Here is a 21,688-nt window from a genome sequence, read left to right on the forward strand (position 1 = left end):
TTATACACTAGTGGTCAATTTCCCGAACACAGATTCAGGCTCGTCCTGAACTAAAAAGTACTTTCACTGGAGATTCTCCATTGAGCATACATTTTAGTCTGTGTCCGGGAAACTGGCCCGAAAGTTGCTTAGATGTCTATAGGCCTAGCAAGTACAGGCGGCTGGTGGCACCTTAATTGGGGAGGACAGGCTCATAGTAATAGCTGGAATTCTGGCTGGAATGTAATGAATGTAATGATATTGACACATCGAACACATGGCTTCCTTGTGTTTGATACCATTCCATTCTAGCCATTATTATGAGCCATCCTCCCCTCACCAGCCTCCTGTGCTAGCAAGAGGAGGGAGAGAGAGAGAGAGAGAGACCAGACACAGAGGAAGGGGATGGTCCCAGTAGGCTTACCGTAGTGTTGCCCACTAGCCCGCCCACCCTCTCCAGGAGCAGGCTGAGCCTCAGGGTGCTGTTGGGGTTCACCAGGGTGATCACGCTCTCGTTCAGGAAACGGACCACGCTGTTGGGTGAGTCGCTCTTGGCGATGGTAATACTGGCGACCAAATGAGTCCCCAGTATGGCTCCGCCCGTGGCACTGGACAGCTGGATCTCAAACATCTCGGCATACTCTCTGGAAGAAGAGTTCCGACATGCTCATTACTGGTGTCTCTATGTTCACATCTTTTTTTTATAGAAACTCTTGACTGCCGTTTGACAAATAAACATATTCTCACTCTTATCCATAATAATCTCATCATGTAGACTAACCTACCCGCACAGCCTACCTGCTGTGAGCTGTTGGTTAGAGTGCAGATTCCATGACCAGAGTAGGCACATTTGTTATTTAACGCAACAGTTTTTGTGACAAAACTATCGGTAGAGTTGAAAATGCGATGGAAACACATTGAACTTTAGCCCTCAATGGCGCTGCCCATGCTAAAACAGCCTTTGGGCCACTAGAGGCCTCCATCATTCTCTATGGTTGTGACTTGTCAGAGAAATATCAGCAAGCTACGTAACTGCAGCAGAATAGTTGGCTAGCTGTCTGCTTGGTTAAACACAGAACTTCAGCACACTGTTCTCTGATCCGTCTCGTCGCAAGTCTTTTGCTAAGATTTGACATGTTGAATGTTGGAAACTCCAGCAGCCGACATGAGGCATTCTAAAACTAGAACGTTCAGATCAAGCAAACTTTGTTCTAAAACTGCATGAAACCGTCTCGCCTCGGCTGTTGTATATGAACCGGGCTTTACACCTCTTTCACAACAGTTATACCCATCCGGCATCATAGTAGAATTATCAAACAATTTCTATGTGCAGCAATACCATGATCAAAGAACGACACAATCCAGGTATCAAAGCAAATAAATCACTTCATCATGTCAAAACTATTCAACTTTACTTCAGAGAATTTGTGCCTGGGAGAGGACAACATCAACAGTATATAGGTGATTAGCAGAGCAGCAGGCCTAGGTGATCAGACAGACAGACAGACCGACTCACCTGTCCTGGTCATCTATGATGGTCACGTTGATGTGACTGGTGTTGTGGCCGTGGAGGAAGGTGAGCGAGCCGTTGGCCAGGCTGTAGTCCAGGCCGGGGCTGGCCGTCAGGCCCCTGGATATGTAATCTGCCGTGACCAGGCCGTAGTAACCCACCCTCCTCACCACCAGAATAGACACACTGCCCACATCCTCCTCCACTGGAGACAACAGAAAGGAGAGAAGAGGACACAGTAGAGTGAAATGGCACCTACAGGGCTCTGGTCAAAAGTAGTGCACTATATGGGGCAGTGTTTCTCAATCCTGGTAACACACCTGATTATAATCAAAGGCTTAAGGATGAGTTGAGTAGTTGAATCAAGTGTGTTAGTGCTAGAGGCGGAAGAAATGCACACCTGTTTTAGGCAAAGTACTGGCTAGCAGAGTAGAACACTTGAAAAAGAAAAAGAGACTGATGACGACACTTTGCCATACCCTAGGTTTAGCTGAAATGACGCCCCTGTCCGCAGGACCATAGGGTGCCATTTTAAACTGAGCCAATATGTGTCCATTTGAATTTTTTTGTATTTCTTTTAGCAGAAATGCCTTCTTGAACATGTGAACCTTCATATGCCTTAATTACAAACTTGTATGGGATCTGTAAATATCAGTGGCTGTCGGGCCGTTTAAGATGAGGGAGGATGATTTTTTTCTAAACGAGCATGGCCTTATTTCTATTACAGCATATTGGATGACTGTCATTCATATTCCATTCACCCAGCTCAATGTAACAGCGATAGGTTTCGGATACTACATGATACTCTAATTTTACCTGTACCCATCATGAAGTCGCTACAACCTAGCCTATGAATGAAAGTTTACAATGTAGCTGCACAGGTCGAGAGCATTTTGAGTAATCAAGGTGACAGACAGTGACATATTCAATACCGCCTTGCACACTCTTACCTGCATCTAGCTGATCTAGGGTGTAATCATTAGTCCAACAGTTGCAAATGAGAGTTTATATTGGACAAGTTCAGGTATGTTTATCCCCGTTCCGTTTGCTTCAGTTTAAGAAAAAAAATTCTACAGAATCGGCTGAATGAATACACCCCTGATCAGACGCAAACACAGTTCACTTTCATAGCAGCCATATAAAAACAACACGATCACTTTGCTCCTTGTATATATAATTATTTCTAGCAACTATCTACGCACTCTCCTCCTCTCATCTTTTCCCTTCGCTTGTGGACTTCAGTGGATGACACATCAGCTGTCTGTGACCAGGCGAAAAAAACCTTTCCAAGCCAAACCTTCATATCATGACTGCTAAGCACTATGCACAGCCTACATCACTGTCACCTCATAGTCAACATACTGTAGTTACTAGAACTAACATGTTAGTAAACCCGCCACAATCATGCATTACAGAGTACAGTCAGAAAGCAGTTTACCAGTTACACACGGCGGGCCCCGGTGGCAACGAATTAATAAAACCAAAAGCTTACTGTGACTTGGAAGAGTTCCTGTGTTGGATAGCCATATCCAGCTAGCTAACAGCATCCCTCTCTGTTTGAGCCAGGTGTTTGAGTAGGCTAAACTAGCTAGCTGCATTTAGTGAAAGTTACAAAAAATCCATACCAAAAATAGCTAGCTCTCTCTCTCTCCTGCTTCTCCTTAATTTTGGAAGAAATTAATTTGTTAAAAACTGTTCAACTATTGTCTTTCTCTCTCTTTGAGTTAACTCATCACCACATTTTATGCATTGCATTGCTAGCTAGCTATAGCTTATGCTTTCAGTACTAGATTCTTTCTCTGATCCTTTGGTTAGGTGGACAACATGTCAGTTCATGCTGCAAGAGCTCTGATAGGTTGGAGGACGTCCTCCGGAAGTTGTCATAATTACTGTGTAAGTCTATGGAAGGGGGTGAGAACCAAGAGCCTCCTAGGTTTTGTATTGAAGTCAATGTACCCAGAGGAGGACAGAAGCTAGCTGTCCTCCGGCTACACCATGGTGCTACCTTACAGAGTACTGCTGAGGCTACTGTAGACCGTCATTGCAAAACAGTGTGTTGTAATCAATTATTTGGTGACATGGAATATATTTAGTATAGTTTGACCTAAAAAGGATCACTTTTTAAATGTTTCAATATTTGTATTGTTATGAAATTCACTGAGGAGGATGGTCCTAACCTTCCTCCTCTGAGGAGCCTCCACTGGTAAATATGAATGAAACTAAATAATGACGAGCTATAGGGAGAAAGGCAGGATCCATGATTGGCTGAGATAATGGAGGGGAATAATAGGGAAACTACTTTCTGAAGGACAATACCATGTTGACTCATGCGGTGACATTTGAATTATTAAAGAGACAGGTGTGACTAAGGCTTAAGAGGGTGTGAACGTCATTGTTCTCCTACTTGTCTCCAAAGTGGAATAACAAGTGTCTCAAATTTCAAAGAAGCATCACTTTCCCATGTTTCCCTCAACTGCAGTGTATTATATATCATTTTGAAGCTCTGAGTCTGTATTTATATAAAATGTGAAAAAAGCCAATCTTGAACATTTGACATAGGTTCACCTTCCTGAATTCAGTCACATCTGTAAAATGTAACGCTGCATTTACTGTAGTACTCCTTTCCTATTGCATTCATCCACCCTCAGAATCCCTCTATTATGCATATTCACATCATATTAAAAGGATGAGATGACATTTCCTAAAGTGATGCCTTATGTTCTAATAGCTATGCTGAATAGTGTCAACGTGTTAGAGGCTTAGAGGCTGACCTGTGATGTTGACATAGTCAGGGAGGAACTCCAGAATACCCTCAGCGTTGTCACTCTTCTGGATGACGATCATGATGGAGGAGATGTTGCCGATGGCTGGAGGCTGGTCTCGTTGCAGGCCATGCTCCCTCACGCTGAATTCCACAGTACTGACCACAGGAGGGCGACAGAGGTCAGAGACAACACCACAGTCCAAAAAATAAGTGGGTAGATGCTGATTGCAGTTCGCAGTGAATAAAGTAACACTCTCTATACTTTCAATGCATTTTTCTGCAAAAGGTAGGTAAACAGTGTTTACGTGCGTTTACCCTCCATTACACCACTCGCACCCCAGAGACCAACACCTTCCACGCTTACAGTGAAGTTCACAGTACTGATCACAGGAGGGTGACAGAGGTCATTAAATTATTGACCAAGGTTGGGATTCTCCTCCCACTCATACCCCAAAACCCCACACCAACAGGAACAGATCTAGGATCAGCTTTCCCTCCCCAACACTTCTAATCTTAACTGGGGGGAGAAAACTCAGAACTGACTCTAGATTAGTGTCTAGGGTCCACTTACCTGTCATTGAGGAGCTCCACTGTGGTGATGTTGAGGTAGAACTCCTCAGGCCCCTCTGGGAGGTCGTCGTCATCGATACTCAATGTGACATCACGTGTGGTCTGGCCTGGGCTGAAAAGCAGGCTCCCGGAGGCCTCGGTGAAGTCCACTCCACTGACCGCTACACTGCCTGCTGTCTGGTAGGTCACCCACACACTCCCAAACGTGCCCATGGAACGCACCACTGTCACATTGACCTGAGAAGAGAAGGGAGAGAAGGGTGGGGGGGAAAAGCAGGCGGCCATATCATCAACTGAATGGCAATTTGTCAAGGCTGCATCATAGTAAGCCGAATGACTTTCATGCCACTTCTGACTTTCAACCACTCTATTGATCCCTCCCTCCCTCCCTAATCTCGCCCTCCCTTACCCGCCCTCCCTCGGATAGGACAGGTCAGCCTGTACTCAGGCTCTGATAGGGCAGCAATAGTCATGTAGACGTCCTCTAGCGCATTTCAACACGGTGGATGTTTTTGATCATGGCCCCGGACTGTCCTGGCTCTCTCACCTTGCCCTCCTCCTCAGAGGCCCTGACGAGGCCCTGGGGGAAGGAGAACAGGCCGTAGGGGAGGTCACTGGCTGCCATGGTGACTGTGGCCCACTGGGCCGAGGGGCTGATCTCCGCCCCTGGCGTGACTGAAGTCAGGGTCAGCTGGTACACACGCCGCTCCTCCGCCGTGTCATCATCCAGCGCCTGAAACAGCAACAACAAACACCACTACCTTCAGCCTCTGTCCCAACATCCACACTAAGATACTATTTCAAATGAATGGCCGATAGGCTACATCACTTCACACTAGTATTCCGTTTCACAGATGTATTGGGAAATATTCATTTTGCATTCATTTTCACTTCCTAATAGGATGAGGTACAATAACATAAGATACTGTATGTTAAGATAAGATAAGATCACAGTGATGAATATATTCCATAGTCAGAGACGGACAGCATCTGCGTTAAATGTGGTTGTCATACCTTAAGGCGGATGGTGGCTGCAGACTGTCTGTCTCGCATGGTCACCACACCAGACAGCTCCTCAAACTCAGAGGCCACAGCAGGAGTGATGTTCCAGTACACCTGGATCTCTCCGAAGATGCCTGGGCCTCGAACAAGGCTACAACACACGCACGAACGCACGTGCACGTGCACACACAGAACTTCATCATTACAACATACATTTCATTGACCTCTTATCAACCAAAATAAGAGTATGCTTTTCTCAATAGCACAACAGCAATATTATGTCCCATGAACAAAATGTGCTTTACAAAGAGGCTTCCCCCTTAGCAGTGATATGTGTGTGTAACTGCAAGCGAAATTCCCTTTCGTAGGATAGCCTGAGGCAAAGTCATTATTATCCATTGGGTGATTGGTTGAGCCTTATAGGGGGCGTGACATCACTCCGAGCCCTTACCAAAACACAAACCTAGGATCTAAAACTTGACCTTGTAGCTGTGGTAATTAGTGATAACCCTAAAATCAGTAGTAACCACCAACTTCAATGACAGTTATCTTAAAATCAAAATACATATCTAATATTCCCGCAACCTAACTTTGTCGCAGAGGGCTTGTTAGCTAGCTACAGGGTTTGAGTCACATCAGCCAATTTCTTATAAACAGCTCAGCTAGCAACGCTGTGACCACAGCATTTAGAAGGATAGCTATTGACTGAAATGTAGCTACACTACATTACCAAAAGTATGTGGACACCTGCTCGTCGAACATCTCATTGTTGGTCCCCCTTGGCATTAATATGGAGTTGGTCCCCCCTTTGATGCTATAACAGCCTCCACTCTTCTGGGAAGGCTTTCCACTACATTTACATTTACATTTTAGTCATTTAGCAGACGCTCTTATCCAGAGCGACTTACAGTTAGTGAGTGCATACATTATTTATGATTTATTTTTGTTGGAACATTGCTGCGGGGACTTGCTTCCATTCAGCCACAAGAGCATTAGTGAGGTCTGGCACTGATGTTGGGCGATTAGGCCTGGCTCGCAGTCTGCGTTCCAATTCATCCCAAAGGTGTTCGTTGGGGTTGAGGGCTCTGTGCAGGCCAGTCAAGTTCTTCCACACCGATCTCGACAAACTATTTCTGTATGGACCTCGCTTTGTGCACGGGGGCATTGTCATGCTGAAACAGGAAAGGGCCTTTCCTAAACTGTTGCCACAAAGTTGGAAGCACATAATCGTCTAGAATGTCATTGTATGCTGTAGCGTTAAGATTTCCCTTCACTGGAAATAAGGGGCCTAGCCCGAACCATGAAAAAGAGCCCCAGACCATTATTCCTCCTCAAGCGCATCCCTGTGACATCACACCCACCCAGAAGGATTAACTAATCACCTGACGTAACTCATGAATATGAATGACTTTGCCCCCAGCTATCTTACGAAAGGAAATTTAGCTAAATGTACCTGATCAAAGCAGTCCCATTATAGTTTCCCTGAGGTTCTCCTATCAGGACGTTCCTGGAGGCCTCAGCGATGCCCACCATTCCCAGGGCTGCACGGTCTCCCTGGATGGTGATGGTGGCCAACCCTAAAGACACACACCAACCCAGGGGACACAGTTCAGTCTAATGCCCTTCACTGGTGCTCCTTATACACACCCCAGGTAGAGGTTGCCTCTAGGGACAGATCTAGAACCAGCTTACTCTCCCCCAATCCTAACTGTAACCATTAGGATTGAAAATGACAAACTGATCTCAGATCAGCTTCTAGGGGCAAATTCATTCCTCCCCTCTCCATAGACCAGAGACTGTATGTGTGTTTAAACACAGTGAGGAAGCCCAAAGATACTGACCGTTAATGGGGTCGATGACAGCACCACTCTTGGCAGCCAGGAGCTGGATATTGAAGCTCTCGTCTCCCTCCAACAAAGCGTCAGCCAGAGCCCGGATCCCCAACGTTTTCCTCAACTCTGTCTGAGGTTCACAAAGTCTCACATCAGTGTCTTCTCAACAAACTACTGTACATTTAGCATCAATTATTACCAAGCAGAGCAAAACATTGTCAATCTTCCCCTTTGGCCACCCTAGCCCCACCCCCTACTGACCTCACTGAAGACCAGTGTTCCGTTGAGAGGTGAAAGGTCGTCCCGGGCCGCGTCCTCCAGGCGCCACACCAGTGTCACCGCCCCCTCTCCTCCTGCACTGCGCAACACTGTCAGCGTTGCCATGGCAGCTGGGTCACTACTGAACGCTGGCTCACTGATAGTGACCTGAAAGGAGATTAGTTTGTTTAGCACAATAATGGTTTATAATAAAGTTGTATTTGATTGGGTAATACAACTGTATTCATCCTTTGTAGGGCAATATGTTGGGTCTCTTACAGTCTGCTCTTGGAAGCCAAAGCGGCCCAGCGGTGAATCGTTGGGGGGGATGGTGATGGTCACAGAGGTCCTCTCGCCCAGTCTGGCTCCACCAATCACACGCATTAGAGTCACACCGAAGCGCTCTGCAGACTCCACCTCTGTGTCATCCATGATGCTGATGTCAATAAAGGCTTCTCCCTGCAAACAGAACCAGAGTTTTTTACCTGAGGAATACAAGCCACTTATTCTTCATAGAAGCTCAACTAGACCGAGTGGATCATAGTGAGGTGACCTAACTTAACTAACTACGTAACCTAACCGGAGAAACTCTCTGGCCCTAGTTTTAATCACATTACCTGGCCATATTGAAAGGTGATATTCCCAGAAGCAGGAATGAAGTCATTGAGGCTGGCAGTGATTGTCTGAGCCTCCCAGTACACCACCACTCTCCCAGTCCTGCCAGCCAATCGCACCACAGGTAGGCGGAGGAGGTTCCCGGGCGGGGGCACCTCATAGGCCAGGACCCCTCCGGACTCTTCCTAAGAAGCCGATACAGAAACATTGTTGAAGCATTAACACTTGAATAGGGTTAAAATACCTATTTGTATTTATTCATTCTTTGGATAGAGCTTTCAGATCATCTCTGAACCCTAGCATCATGTAGTTACTGTTGTAATGTGTTGTGAGACACTATAGAAAGGAATGGCGTGTTATACTTCAGCAGCATTGCTAACGTATGAGGAGGGAGTAGTGTAATGTTTTTTCTGGTTGACCTGTGAGACGCTGAACTGCAGGACCCCCCGTGGGTCGTCGTTCTCCTGGATAGTGACCTCAGCCACCTCCATGCCAGGCCTCTTCACACTGGGCTGGCCCGCCCCTGTCAACCCCCCCACCAGCTCCACGCCTGTGATGTTCACCAGGAAACTCTCAGCCAGCTCCGGAGCCTCGTCCTGGGGATACGCAAGTGCGCATTCACATGCACGCACGCATTCGCACACACGCACGCATGCACACACACACACACACACAAACACACACACACACACAACCCACAGAAATGAACTACTAAGCATGTCCTTGTTCCACTTCTGAAGCAACATTACTCTCAAAAACCACCTTAATAAATGCTGGCAGTTTGAGAGCACATAGAAATCAAGGCCTTGTTTTCAAGCTTCCTCTCAGTCTAAACAAAACACAATAATAGTTAACATTAGTGGAGGTTAAAATAGCGACTCAGCACTGCAATTTACTGGGACCGGATCTATTCTGGGGTGACGGGAGATAAGTAGTGGGTTTCCTCGGTGGCAGGCCCAGCACTGGTGGTTTTAGGCCTGGTATGGATCTTAGCTGTAGGCAGAAAACACCCAGAACAGGCAGAAAGCCCGGGTGTCTGCTGAACCAATCTAGAACCACACTGCTTGGGTGGGAGAGGAGAGGTAAAGAGAGGACAGAAGAGGAGAGGAAAAGAGGGGAAAGTAGAGCGGATTCTACCGTACTGTCCTCAGGCGTCCCAGGATGACACTTGGTGATTGTTTGTCGATAAAGTAATATTGTATTATTTTCGTACCGGCAGGATAGTGATGGTGACGAGGGCCACGGTGGCATGCTCCTTCATGATGACGGTGTCCTCCCGGGGTGTGTAGTCCTGTGGGGCGCTGGCCTGGTTGGAGGGGGGCCGGGACAGGGCCGGTCTGGTCTGGTAGTGCACTGCCACCTCCCCAGATGCTCCCTGCTCTCTCACAATGGTGAGGGTGACGTTAGTGGGACTTTCTGAGGTGAAAGCAGAGGCAAACAAGGACAAGGAGCGTTAGGCAACAGACGTAAACCTTACAGCCTGCGCAAGGACAGAAACTATTTGGATAAGGAGTAGAAATTAGTCCTACCAATGTCATAGCGCTTGTCAAATCAAGTTGTGACCACTCATTACAACCTACCATACACTTTAGACAAGTAACCAAACACTTCAGTAGCTTTAAAAGTAGACATGGTTCAAATATGGCTTTTTGTTGTCCTTGATGTGTAAGATGTTTGTATATGTATTGTTCTTAACTATCCACATTTGAACATATTTTTTACCTGTATGAATACATTAATATATATATATTTTTAAGTCAATCTAAACAGCTGGCCTCTTACTCTGGGGCTCCTGTGTGTGGAGGTACTGGGAGTCCAGGTGCCAGCCTATCACCCCGTAGGGCGAGCCGTTGGGCAGGATGGTGAGGAGGGCCTGTGCCCTCTGTGGGTCAATGAGCGCCCCCCTGGAGGGCTGGTCTAGGCCCACCGTGGTGACATCCATAAGGGTAAGGGTGACCCTCTCCCTCAGCTCAGGAACGCTGTCCACTACCACAGTCATAAAGATGGTAGCCACCACCTGGCCCTCAGAAAACGTCACCTGAGATCGAGAACAGTTGAGGGTGGATGATGTCAGTTCCTCTGTAGCTCAGCCAATCCAGGAAGTTAATTCACAACCAATGAACTAATGAACTAAATTATAAATTTCACATCAATAAGTTGTTTTGTATTTCTTCTATTTCTCTCTTTCTACATTTTCAGTGAAAGAGATAAGACAGAGAGAGAGCCTCACCACTCCTGACGTGGGAAAGATGTCTTCCAGACTGCCGTTGGCTGCCCAGTGGACGGTCAGTCTGCCGAAGGTCCCTCTCCTCCTCTCAACACTCAGAGAGATAGGGTTGCTCTGCGCCAACTCCTCTACTTCCACAGATAGAGAGCCCTGGAGAGAGGCAACATCAGTGTGTAATATCATAGAGATTTTACCATTCAAATGTATTGGAACACCAATTAACAAAAACATGAACACATATATATTTATAAATATATAAATGCAAGTGACAAAAACCTAATTTGAAATGCACTGTGAATCACAGTTAAGCAACAGAGGAGGATACCTGTGCGAAGCCTATGACTCCATAGGCGTCGTCATTGGTTGGAATAAGCACGGTCATCTGACCACCAAAGCCAATCTCAGCCCCTCCCTTGGGATTTTTCAGGCCCACCCGGAACTGTTCTTCCTCCTCCGGGGCATCGTCGTCGATGATATTCACCGCAATCTCCATCTCCCGGTCACCGGGCGCGAAACGCAACTCGCCATAGCTGAGAGTGTGGCGGCAGAGAGCAAACGGACAATGGTCAGAGAAGACAACCACGAAGAACGAAGGGGGAGCAACAACAGACTCATGTGACAACGAAACAACGCAAATGACTATTTGCACAAAGTCTGATCAAACTAATGATCAATACCTCTGGTCAGAATGTGATGGGTTAGCGTGGGAACAGTGGGGCACATACGTACCTGGGTATGTAGTCAGAGTGGTTGGAGACCGTGGTGAGCTCATACAGGGTGGAGCCTGAGGGCTCGGTGGCTGCTATGAGGCTCTTGGTGGTGTTGAAGTAGGGGAGAGGGAGAGAGAGGAAGTGAGAGGCTGGAGGAGACCTGAGCACCATGGCAAACAGGCTGATGTCAGACCTCCAGGAGTACAGCGCTGAGCCATTCCTCCCCGCCAGCAGGACATGGGCTAAGAGAGACACAGAGGGAGAAACAGAGACAGATCTTTAGTGGTGAAACCGGGATAAGACTACAAATGTTAAAGAGTTGTCATTGAGAATAAATGGTCCTTTGTAGCTCAGTTGGTAAAGCAAGGCACTTGTAATGCCAGAGTAGTGGGTTCAATTCCCAAGACCACCCATACATAAAATGCGCGCATGACTGTAAGTTGCTTTGAATAAGCATCACGTACTTAGGTGTCTTTGAATTAACATGGTCGTCGTCATTATAATCATCATTATAATCATCATTATAATCATCATTATAATCATCATTGTCATCACCATCTTCATGATCGTCATAATCAGTGGCAACTCTGATAATATTGATTGAACGATAATACTTAAGGGTCTCTGAGTTGACCCGTGTGAAGAAAGTTGACCATCAGTGTGTGTGCGTGTACTCACTGATCCCTGAGGGTAGGGTGAAGGGGTGGACAGAGCCCAGGCCAGGGTGGGGGATAGACTGGCTGTGCTGGGGGAACTGCTGCTGGGGTCCCCATACAAACACCTCACAGGAGGGAGGGGAACCTGAGGATAGGAACACGGATGAACGCACCCACCCACACACGCACACAGAGCTTTATGTTGGCACTCTATTCTTTCACGAGGCGGTTATGTTAAGCATGGGCCAGGCTGACACACCCAACTACTATAAATTACACCCCCTGAGCCTGCCTGTGGTTTCCCTATGGCCTTCTACTGTGAGCCGTCCAGTAAACTCACAGCATAGAGCCTCCCTACTTCACTTATGTGGATAGTGGTCCTTGGTGTTTCATCAAAACATACATAAATACATGCTCCAATATACATTAGGACTTTTGGCGCCTTACTCCCTCCCATCTGTGCATACAGATCATGTTTTGTCTTCAGTGGACTGAGGACACATGAACTATGCCTTACGTATCATAACTGGAGTACACCATCTCTGCACCACATACTCCATTACAGAGCACACTGAGTGACAACAAAATGGCCCTGTAGCAAAACGTCAACATAGAAGATAATTGATTGCAAACACAAATACAGAGGTTACAAAGGGCATGGTTCGTAGAGGAGGTCACGTGAGGTCACCTTCAGTGACGACCAATAGGAGAATGTCTGCTCCCATGGTGAGGGACTCCACTTGTTGAGCTCTGCTGCTGACAGGCAGAGGCCTGGGGTTCTGGAAGTGTCCTTCACTCCACTGGAACAGTACACAGGCGTCCTCAGTCTCTCTCCCCACACAGGCAGCCAGGTAGAGACTGGTCCCGTGGGAGAACAGAGACACACTGAGGACACCCTGAAGCTCCAGGCTCTGATGGACAGAAAAGGTACTTCCAGTCCGAACGAACACCTGGTAGAAACAGGAAGAGTTAGCTACTAGCTGGTCAAAATTAACTCCAGGTGGTGTGAACTCTATCCATTGGGCGTTTTGATTTGAATGACAATAGTAATGTGGTGCATGAGGATATCATGATCTATGACACCTGTGTAGTACTGTCCCGGTATGCCTCACAGGTTATGGCAAGTCATGTTCATTTTACCCTCCAAACTCACCAGGCTCGAGGCAATCAAGTAGTCTCTTTTTTCAACGGAGAAGTGTTTGACATCAAGAGCTTCAACAGCCAACGTTTGTTCCTAGGGGGAAATGTTTGAATTTGAATGAAATTAATACAATACTCAACATAATGCCACTGCCATTGAGTGCCTGTCATAAAGAACTTATCATAGGAACATAAGGCCAATGAGTGATTGATTACTATGTAGATCTTGCATCATCTTAACAGGTAGAAAACAAATCATTAGGACCCCAAATGAATAGACAACGGTCAAGCCAAAGAAGTGAGGGGCTTCACCAGTGTAAGGTTGAGGTCCGGATGCACTCTGAACAGGCTGAGGTTGACAGCAGGGGAGTCCGAGTGGCCTCCGTGTGTGATCGCTACATAGGACGAGCCGTTCACAGAGAAGCCCACACACACACTAGGGTCCTGGATCCACACCGACTGAAAACACAAGAGATTCAGAGAGCGAGAGAGAGCGAGAGAGAGCGAGAGAGAGAGAGAGAGAGAGAGAGAGAGAGAGAGAGAGAGAGAGAGAGAGAGAGAGAGAGAGAGAGAGAGAGAGAGAGAGAGAGAGAGAGAGAGAGAGAGAGAGAGAGAGGAAGAGAGAGAGACATCATACATTTGCGATCATGAGTGATCATGATATTGACTTATGGATATGTGGATGCAACACAAAGTAAGGCAGTTACCTAAAAGCATTATGGGTTGGTGGTTTATGTTTTCCTTCCCATGTTCATTCCTACCCCTTCTTCCTTCTTTGCCTCCTATGTAGTTCAACTATGCAGTTTGACCTTTGATCTCTGACTCTACACATAAGCTAATGTTCAGATGAAGTACATATCTCTCTACAAGTCCCCTTTCTGTGACTGGTTAACTGCCTGTAGAGGAGAAGTGATAGGCAGAACCACCCGCAGCACGCACCTCCTCTCTGTTCCACACACCAGGACTGAAAGATACAACAAATACCCTACCTCTGCCACCTAATGAATAAGATCCTTTGAGTCTTCTCATCTAAATGATGTGTAATTGTTTATTTTCTGATGTTAGTCCATATCCATGTATTCCATTGTCTATGACTGCAATGTGGGTAGTAAAAAAACGGAACTTGAACTAGATTACCTGTATAGGCACCAACACCCCCTGCCACCTGTACAGAGTGGCGCGGGTCTGGGTGGAGCCGCCAGGGGAGGGCCTGTCCAACCTCATGGCTAGAGGAGAGGTGCCCTCAGCCAGGGAACACCAGCTTGAGGTGGGGGTCTCTGGGAAGATCTGATACACTGCCATCACTGGAAGATTCCCCTCTGAAAATAGAGTAGTATAATCACTGTATATCATGGTAAACACGTGAACACAGACTCGGAACGGAAATTGCCACTGGATTGTGTAGTGTGGATGTAATGATATTAACTGTTACCCATGGCAATGGCTGTGTCCGACTGGGTCTCCCACTCCACACTGACCGCTGCCTCTAGACCGTTACTGCGGGACACGGTCAAGAACACGGTCCTACCACCCTCCTCCCCCACCACAGAGCTGTCAGTCCTGCAGAGATAGACGTACATGTGTGAGTGTATGTGTGTGCATGCATACATACTTGCATGTGTGTGTGTGCACGCATTTGTTTGTGCTTGCAAATGTGCGTTTGTGTGCTTGCATGTGTGTGTGATCCCATGCTCACCTATTGAGGGAGGGTGCGATGCGGAAGAGGCCTAACGGGGCGGAGTTCTGTAGCACGGTGATGAGTGTGTGGAGTGTGTCTCCAAGCCGCGCCCCTCCCGTTGGACTGGACAGAGTTACCGTGAACGTCTCGTTCACCTCGGGCTCAGCATCCAGAACCGCCCAGATCTCCAGAGTCTAGAACATCACATCACACAGGAACATCAGAGAATGTCAAAATGAGAATATAAAGGGCTTTACAGGCTCCCTTGACTTTAAAAGTACTGAAACACATCAATAAAATATTCTTGCCCTTGCCTATATATCAATTCAATCTATTCTCAATTCTCCAATATATCTTCAATCAGTTCTCCTGTATATCTTCTACACTGACTGAAGTCCATGGTCCCCCTCACCTTGAATCTGACTCCATCCTCCAGCTCAACAATGCCCTGCCAGGGCATGAGGTCGTCCTGGGCCAGCGTTTCGTTGGCATCTGTGATGGTGAACTGGACGTTGACGGTGCCGAAGGTGCCCTGGGGTGGGTCACGCACCACATACAGGGTGGCCACGCTCTCCCCCAGCCCAGACACCGAGGTGGGTTCCCTTAACAGGAAGTGCTGGCTGCTGTTGAAGGAAATGACACCATGGCCGTCGTCGCTGGCCAAGATGCTTACCATGGCTATGGAGACATGGGACAGGGGAGACAGGGAGAGCATTTTTCACCAGGGCACTTGTCGATTCTTGTGAAATCAATCAACAATGTCTGTGAAACCATAGGTACATAGACTATACAAAGATGGCCTTCAATAAAATACAATATAAAACATGTGTAGTGAACATGCATGATGCTACAGGCTTCCAGCACATCCTACCTGTGGTATTGTCTCCCAGCTCCAGCCCAGACGATGGATTAGCCAGAATCAGCTGGAACCTTTCAGCTCCCTCTGGGATGACGTCATCAAGGATCTGAACCTCAACAAACTTATGCCTCTCCCCATCAGCGAAGTGGAGCATCTGAGGGACAAACAAAATGTGTGAGCTCACAATGACAAGACGTGTTTAGTCTCATTGGTGGGGCCCAGAGTGTTTCCCGGTCAGAATAAATGGTCAGGGAAAACTCCTGGTCCTACTCATTAAGAACTCTGATTGGTGGTTTAGTGGGTTAGGGGCGTGGCCTCACCGATGGGGTGGCGTTGTAGTCCAGGCCCAGCTGAGCTTCCAGGTTCTGAGCATAGAAGAAGAGCGAGACGTTTCCGTAGGTCCCTGCGCTCCTGTAGGCCACCAGGCTCAGCACGCCAATGGTCTCATTCACCTCAAAACTACAAGGGAAAACACACAACCAAACATCAGATTTGTCTGCCACTAGAGGTAAGAGAGTAAGGATTTACTTGCTATGACTATAATATGTGCTTGTCTCACCCACCTTAAGACGGATGCACTAACTGTAAGTCTCTCTGGATATAAGTGTCTGCTAAATGACTAAAATATTAATGTAAAATGTTGTGACTTGGGTGATTTGTTGATTTACAGCCATGAAAGGGGAAAGAAAAACAGATCCTACTAAAGGGTGAGAGCAGTGTAGGCTTTTCCCAACCAAGCAGTCAGTGTGAGGAAAAATGTGATAGAGTAGAGGGAGTGCTTCTGGGTAATTCTGCACAACCACAGGTGCTCTTAGAAACAGAGTACATCTCATAGATGGATAAAAAGGGGGGAGGGGGATCTCTGTAAATGAGAGGTTGAACACAGAGCCACTTACTTAGTGTTTGTCCATTCAATGACACCTCGAATTCCATCATTGGCACCAATGCTGATTTCTGCCACCAAACCCTGGGTGTCTGAAGAGAAAAGGCAACATTACAATGGGAAGGGTCGCTCATGTCCTAAAGTCTTGTTCCAGTAATACTATCATAAAACTAGCATTAGCTTCAGCATGATCACTATGATAGCAAAACGTGGGCCAGAGCACCTAAAGAGGATATGTAGCACTTGTTTGACGCTACATTAGGAGCACAAGATGAGGAGACAAGGACCATTCACTTCTCACATGCAGCCAGCTGAAAGTTGGAGTATGTGTTGACTGATTTATAATGTCCTGACTGTCTATCTCTCGCTCTGGGCACAGACCGCATGAGGGCCATTTAAAGCGTTTGGTTTGGCCGTCCCACTGCTCACCACAGTGTTTTTCAGCTCGACCCAAATCCCAATGGCCCCTCAATCATAGAGGTATCAATCAGAAGAATCGTAGCCACTGAGTGCTGGCAGGCAGATGGGCCCTGTGCCTCTCCAGTCCGTGTTGTATTCTGTCTACTCATTGTTTTCTTAAGTTACCCATTCATAAAATGGGCTATGGTTAGGATTACACAAGAGGCAGTAGTGCCAAGGACATTTTGGATATATTTGCAGATCAATGATAAAACTGTGACCGTTGAATGTAGTTGAATGAATCGCATATTAGCCATTATGCCATACTACACAATGCAAAGCATTATACTGTAATAAACACTACATATCTGTTACCTTTCAGTGTAAAATATACAACTTCTACTCATCACACAGAATGAAAGAAGAGAAATGAAAGGAGAGAGGAGAAAATAAGAGATTAAACCGAATAGAATACAAGACAGATTATAGAATTACACAGAATTGAACAGGAAAAGGGAATTTATATTACATAACAGGAAGTTTAGGGCAGAAAAAAGGGAAGGGTTGGAAAACCCATAAAATAACATATAGAACTAAAAGTGATGTATAGGATCGATGTGGGAAAACGATGCACATTTGGAATGCTTTGTTTGTGATTAACATATATAGTTGCCCATTTCGGACTATGCCAAACCCAGCATACCTAGTTTAGGGGCAGGTGAGAGGGTGGTGATGAGTACTGCAGACGTAATGTTGACCAGGAAGAATTCCTGCAACTCGGGGACGTCATCCTGGAAAAATAAATGTATATAATTTGTATGACATATAGTCTGCTACATTTATACTGCATGAATTCTAGGAAAACTCAAATGAAATGAATAGGCATCCTACACTTAACCTACCAGAGTACCACCAGAGCCAAATTAGAGAAATATGACTGTGTTTGCTGTGGTGGCCAGAGTTGGAGACAATTATTTTTCAATTCAGTCAATTTAGCAAGTAAACTGAAATTCCAATTCCCCTAAAAATGCATAGAGAAGAATCAAGGAAAATGGAACATTGAGCAATTGGAATGTCAACTTATTTGCTGAATTGACTGAATTGAAAAGGCATTGAGTCCAACCCTGGTGGTGGCCTTACGTCTAGTATGGTGATGGGGATGGCCACAGAGGTCTGACCGTCCTGCAGGGTCACTGAGCCCGACGCAGGGAGGAAGTCCTGTCCTGGTTCAGCCAGGCCGCCACCCCCTTCCACCTGTGACAGGTTCTGGAGGGACCCTCGGACCGTCTCATAGCTGATATTCACCACCCCTGAACACAGAACAACAACACATTCTTACAGTGCCTTGCAAAAGTATTCATCCCCCCTGGCGTTTTTCCTATTTTGTTGCATTACAACCTGTAATTTAAATTGATTTTTATTTGGATTTCATGTAATGGACATACACAAAATAGTCCAAATTGGTGAAGTGAAATGAAAAAAATAACTTGTTTAAAAAAATTCTAAAAAATAAATAACGGAAAAGTGGTGCATGCATATGTATTCACCCCCTTTGCTATGAAGCCCCTAAATAAGATCTGGTGCAACCAATTACCTTCAGAAGTCACATAATTTGTTCAATAAAGTCCATCTGTGTGCAATCTAAGTGTCACATGATCTGTTACATGATCTCAGTATATATCCACCTGTTCTGAAAGGCCTCAGAGTCTGCAACACCACTAAGCAAGGGGCACCACCAAGCAAGCGGCACCATGAAGACCAAGGTGCTCTCCAAACAGGTCAGGGACAAAGTTGTGGAGAAGTACAGATCAAGGTTGGGTTATAAAAAAATATCTGAAACTTTTAACATCCCACGGAGCACCATTAAATCCATAATTAAGAAATGGAAAGAATATGGCACCACAACAAACCTGCCAAGAGAGGGCCGCCCACCAAAACTTACGGACCAGGCAAGGAGGGCATTAATCAGAGAGGCAACAAAGAGACCAAAGATAACCCTGAAAGAGCTGCAAAGCTCCACAGCGGAGATTGGAGTATCTGTCCATAAGACCACTTTAAGCTGTACACTCCACAGAGTTGGGCTTTACGGAAGAGTGGCCAGAAAAAAGCCATTGATTAAAGAAAAAAATAAGTAAACACGTTTGGTGTTCGTCAAAAGGCATGTGGGAGACTCCCCAAACATATGGAAGAAGGTACTCTGGTCAGATGAGACTGAAATTGAGCTTTTTGGCCATCAAGGAAAACGCTATGTCTGGCGCAAACCCAACACCTCTCATCACCCCGAGAACACCATCCCCACAGTGAAGCATGGTGGTGGCAGCATCATGCTGTGAGGATGTTTTTCATCGGCAGGGACTGGGAAACTGGTCAGAATTGACGGAATGATAGATGGCGCTAAATACAGGGAAATTCTTGACGGAAACCTGTTTCAGTCTTCCAGAGATTTGAGACTGGGACGGAGGTTCACCATCCAGCAGGACAATGACCCTAACAATACTGCTAAAGCAACACTTGAGTGGTTTAAGGGGAAACATTTAAATGTCTTGGAATGGCCTAGTCAAAGCCCAGACCTCAATCCAATTGAGAATCTGTGGTATAACTTAAAGATTGCTGTACACCAGCGGAACCCATACAACTTGAAGGAGCTGGAGCAGTTTTGCCTTGAAGAATGGGCAAAGATCCCAGTGGCTAGATGTGCCAAGCTTATAGAGACATACACCAAGAGACTTGCAGCTCTAATTGCTGCAAAAGGTGTCTCTACAACGTATTGACTTTGGGGGGGGGTGAATAGTTATGCACGCTCAAGTTTTCTGTTTTTTTTTTCTTAATTCTTGTTTGTTTCACAATAAAACATATTTTGCATCTTCAAAGTGGTAGGCATGTTGTGTAAATCAAATGATACAATCCCCCCCAAAAAATCAATTTTAATTCCAGGTTGTAAGGCAACAAAATAGGAAAAATGCCAAGGGGGGTGAATACTTTCGCAAGCCACTGTAGCTGTTAACAAACACATTTGTTTTAACATTAGATTGCATAACAGTTAACTGATAACAGTTACTAGGTGACATCTGATTAATTAACATAGCAGCAAATGCGGCTAATGTTGTTTTGAGACAATAGATCAAATGTACAGTATAGTCACACATTTTCCCATCATTAAGGCCTGGAGTTTTCCCTGGTCAGATCACGTTGTCAGGAAAAACTCTGTCGCCGCTAGCTAGTCTCAAGTCCCTATTCCAGACTGACCTGAAGCCCCAAGCTCTCTGTTGATGAAGACGTTGAGGATGCCGTCGCGCTCCTCTGTGCTCAGTCTGAGGGAGGATGGGGCGATGCTCAGCATCCCGAACGGCTCGTCACTGGTCTCCACGGTAACCACCGCCTCGCGCCCCTGGATGTCCAGCGCTGCATGACCCGTTACCAGAACACCTGGGGGACAGGGAGAACAGAACACTGATGGATAATATCCATACAAACACTAGTCACACTCGTTTCCAGCCTTAGAGGTTATTGGGTCTAACAGACTATGGTATCCTCTATGCCCGATCCATGCTGCATACAGTCATTGTAAATAAAAACGTGCTCTTAAATGACTAGCATGGTTAAAGTAAAGTTAAATAAATAGAGATCCAAGTACATAATAGGAGAGATTGAAATGTGCATGTTCAGTTATCTTTATATGACAAGGCCAGAGAATGTGATTTACCATAAGTGTGGATGTTGGACAAGACCACCCTATACTCTTCATTCTCCTCAGGTGTTGCGTCTTCAAGTAGCTGGAGGACTATGGTAGTGTTCAGTGTTCCCTGTGTGAGTGACAGAAGATGCTCGAACAACAAGTACCATATACACCAGAATGAACCGAATACTATACATGGAATGGTCACCATGAAACAGACTCCAGTCAAAGTCGATTCTTGAGGAGGTACCCTGGTCAGTTTGTTTACCTCGGTGAAGAATAGTAGTCCTGAGGTATGTGTAAAGGTCCTGGCAACGCGGGGGCCTTGGATGGCCCAGTCCACGGTGGCGTTCCCCAGACCAGGAGCTGTCCTGGTCACCAGCAGAGACAGCATCTCCCCTACAACATGCACACGCACACACACACAATCACGTTAGTCACCTTTTAAGGTAATACGTATGGCTCAACATTTGTCAAGCACGTGCTTGTGCAAAAAATACCATAAATCCGTGGAACTTGCACCGGCTTATACAGTATGCCTTCCTGTCTATGTGAAATGTTAAGGTTATTTCTCATTGCCAATTCCTTGTGCAAAATGTTGCCCATAGTTTGCTGTTTTAGATTAGCAGACCAGGATACAGGCTTTGATTACAGCCTTACGAAGGTCATTCCTTAGCTACTGTAGCTAGGTGGTTCAGAAACACTCTTTCCATTAGGAAGTGGTGTAAGTATTTGCCACAGATAAGAGTGGAAGGGCTCTGTCATGCCTGAAACGTACTACATGTGCCACCTGTTGCAACATGCTCCTCCCACTATCCCTTGCATTCCTTCATTAATTCATTGGATGTCTCTGAACCCACGGAGAGCAAAGTGATGAGGCTGAGGTATGGTAGGTGTGTGGCCCTTTACAAACAGCACTCGTATGAATTT

General features: G+C 46.1%; 1 protein-coding gene across 1 annotated transcript in view; it reads right to left on the reverse strand.

The window, feature by feature from the left end:
* LOC311144254 (adhesion G-protein coupled receptor V1-like) overlaps positions 1–21,688 on the reverse strand; it is a gene marked incomplete at its 5' end in the record, with an annotated part of 183,987 nt that overhangs the window by 107,085 nt on the left and 55,214 nt on the right. Inside the window, 34 exons of the mRNA XM_084180264.1 lie at positions 404–623; positions 1,496–1,694; positions 4,261–4,409; positions 4,825–5,060; positions 5,371–5,556; positions 5,838–5,976; positions 7,279–7,402; positions 7,667–7,787; positions 7,919–8,083; positions 8,195–8,374; positions 8,533–8,715; positions 8,950–9,126; positions 9,744–9,946; positions 10,313–10,568; positions 10,761–10,907; positions 11,083–11,287; positions 11,487–11,709; positions 12,146–12,268; positions 12,812–13,073; positions 13,277–13,357; positions 13,576–13,722; positions 14,401–14,582; positions 14,696–14,823; positions 14,960–15,135; positions 15,354–15,619; positions 15,813–15,954; positions 16,121–16,259; positions 16,697–16,775; positions 17,458–17,481; positions 17,786–17,873; positions 18,223–18,392; positions 20,329–20,508; positions 20,786–20,885; positions 21,027–21,157. Coding sequence (XP_084036390.1) covers positions 404–623; positions 1,496–1,694; positions 4,261–4,409; positions 4,825–5,060; positions 5,371–5,556; positions 5,838–5,976; positions 7,279–7,402; positions 7,667–7,787; positions 7,919–8,083; positions 8,195–8,374; positions 8,533–8,715; positions 8,950–9,126; positions 9,744–9,946; positions 10,313–10,568; positions 10,761–10,907; positions 11,083–11,287; positions 11,487–11,709; positions 12,146–12,268; positions 12,812–13,073; positions 13,277–13,357; positions 13,576–13,722; positions 14,401–14,582; positions 14,696–14,823; positions 14,960–15,135; positions 15,354–15,619; positions 15,813–15,954; positions 16,121–16,259; positions 16,697–16,775; positions 17,458–17,481; positions 17,786–17,873; positions 18,223–18,392; positions 20,329–20,508; positions 20,786–20,885; positions 21,027–21,157 — 5,531 coding nt within the window. The remainder of the gene's footprint in view (positions 1–403; positions 624–1,495; positions 1,695–4,260; positions 4,410–4,824; positions 5,061–5,370; positions 5,557–5,837; positions 5,977–7,278; positions 7,403–7,666; positions 7,788–7,918; positions 8,084–8,194; positions 8,375–8,532; positions 8,716–8,949; positions 9,127–9,743; positions 9,947–10,312; positions 10,569–10,760; positions 10,908–11,082; positions 11,288–11,486; positions 11,710–12,145; positions 12,269–12,811; positions 13,074–13,276; positions 13,358–13,575; positions 13,723–14,400; positions 14,583–14,695; positions 14,824–14,959; positions 15,136–15,353; positions 15,620–15,812; positions 15,955–16,120; positions 16,260–16,696; positions 16,776–17,457; positions 17,482–17,785; positions 17,874–18,222; positions 18,393–20,328; positions 20,509–20,785; positions 20,886–21,026; positions 21,158–21,688) is intronic.

This window comes from Coregonus lavaretus (assembly GCF_964263955.1).
Source record: "Coregonus lavaretus genome assembly, chromosome: 17".
Lineage (NCBI taxonomy): Eukaryota > Metazoa > Chordata > Actinopteri > Salmoniformes > Salmonidae > Coregonus > Coregonus lavaretus.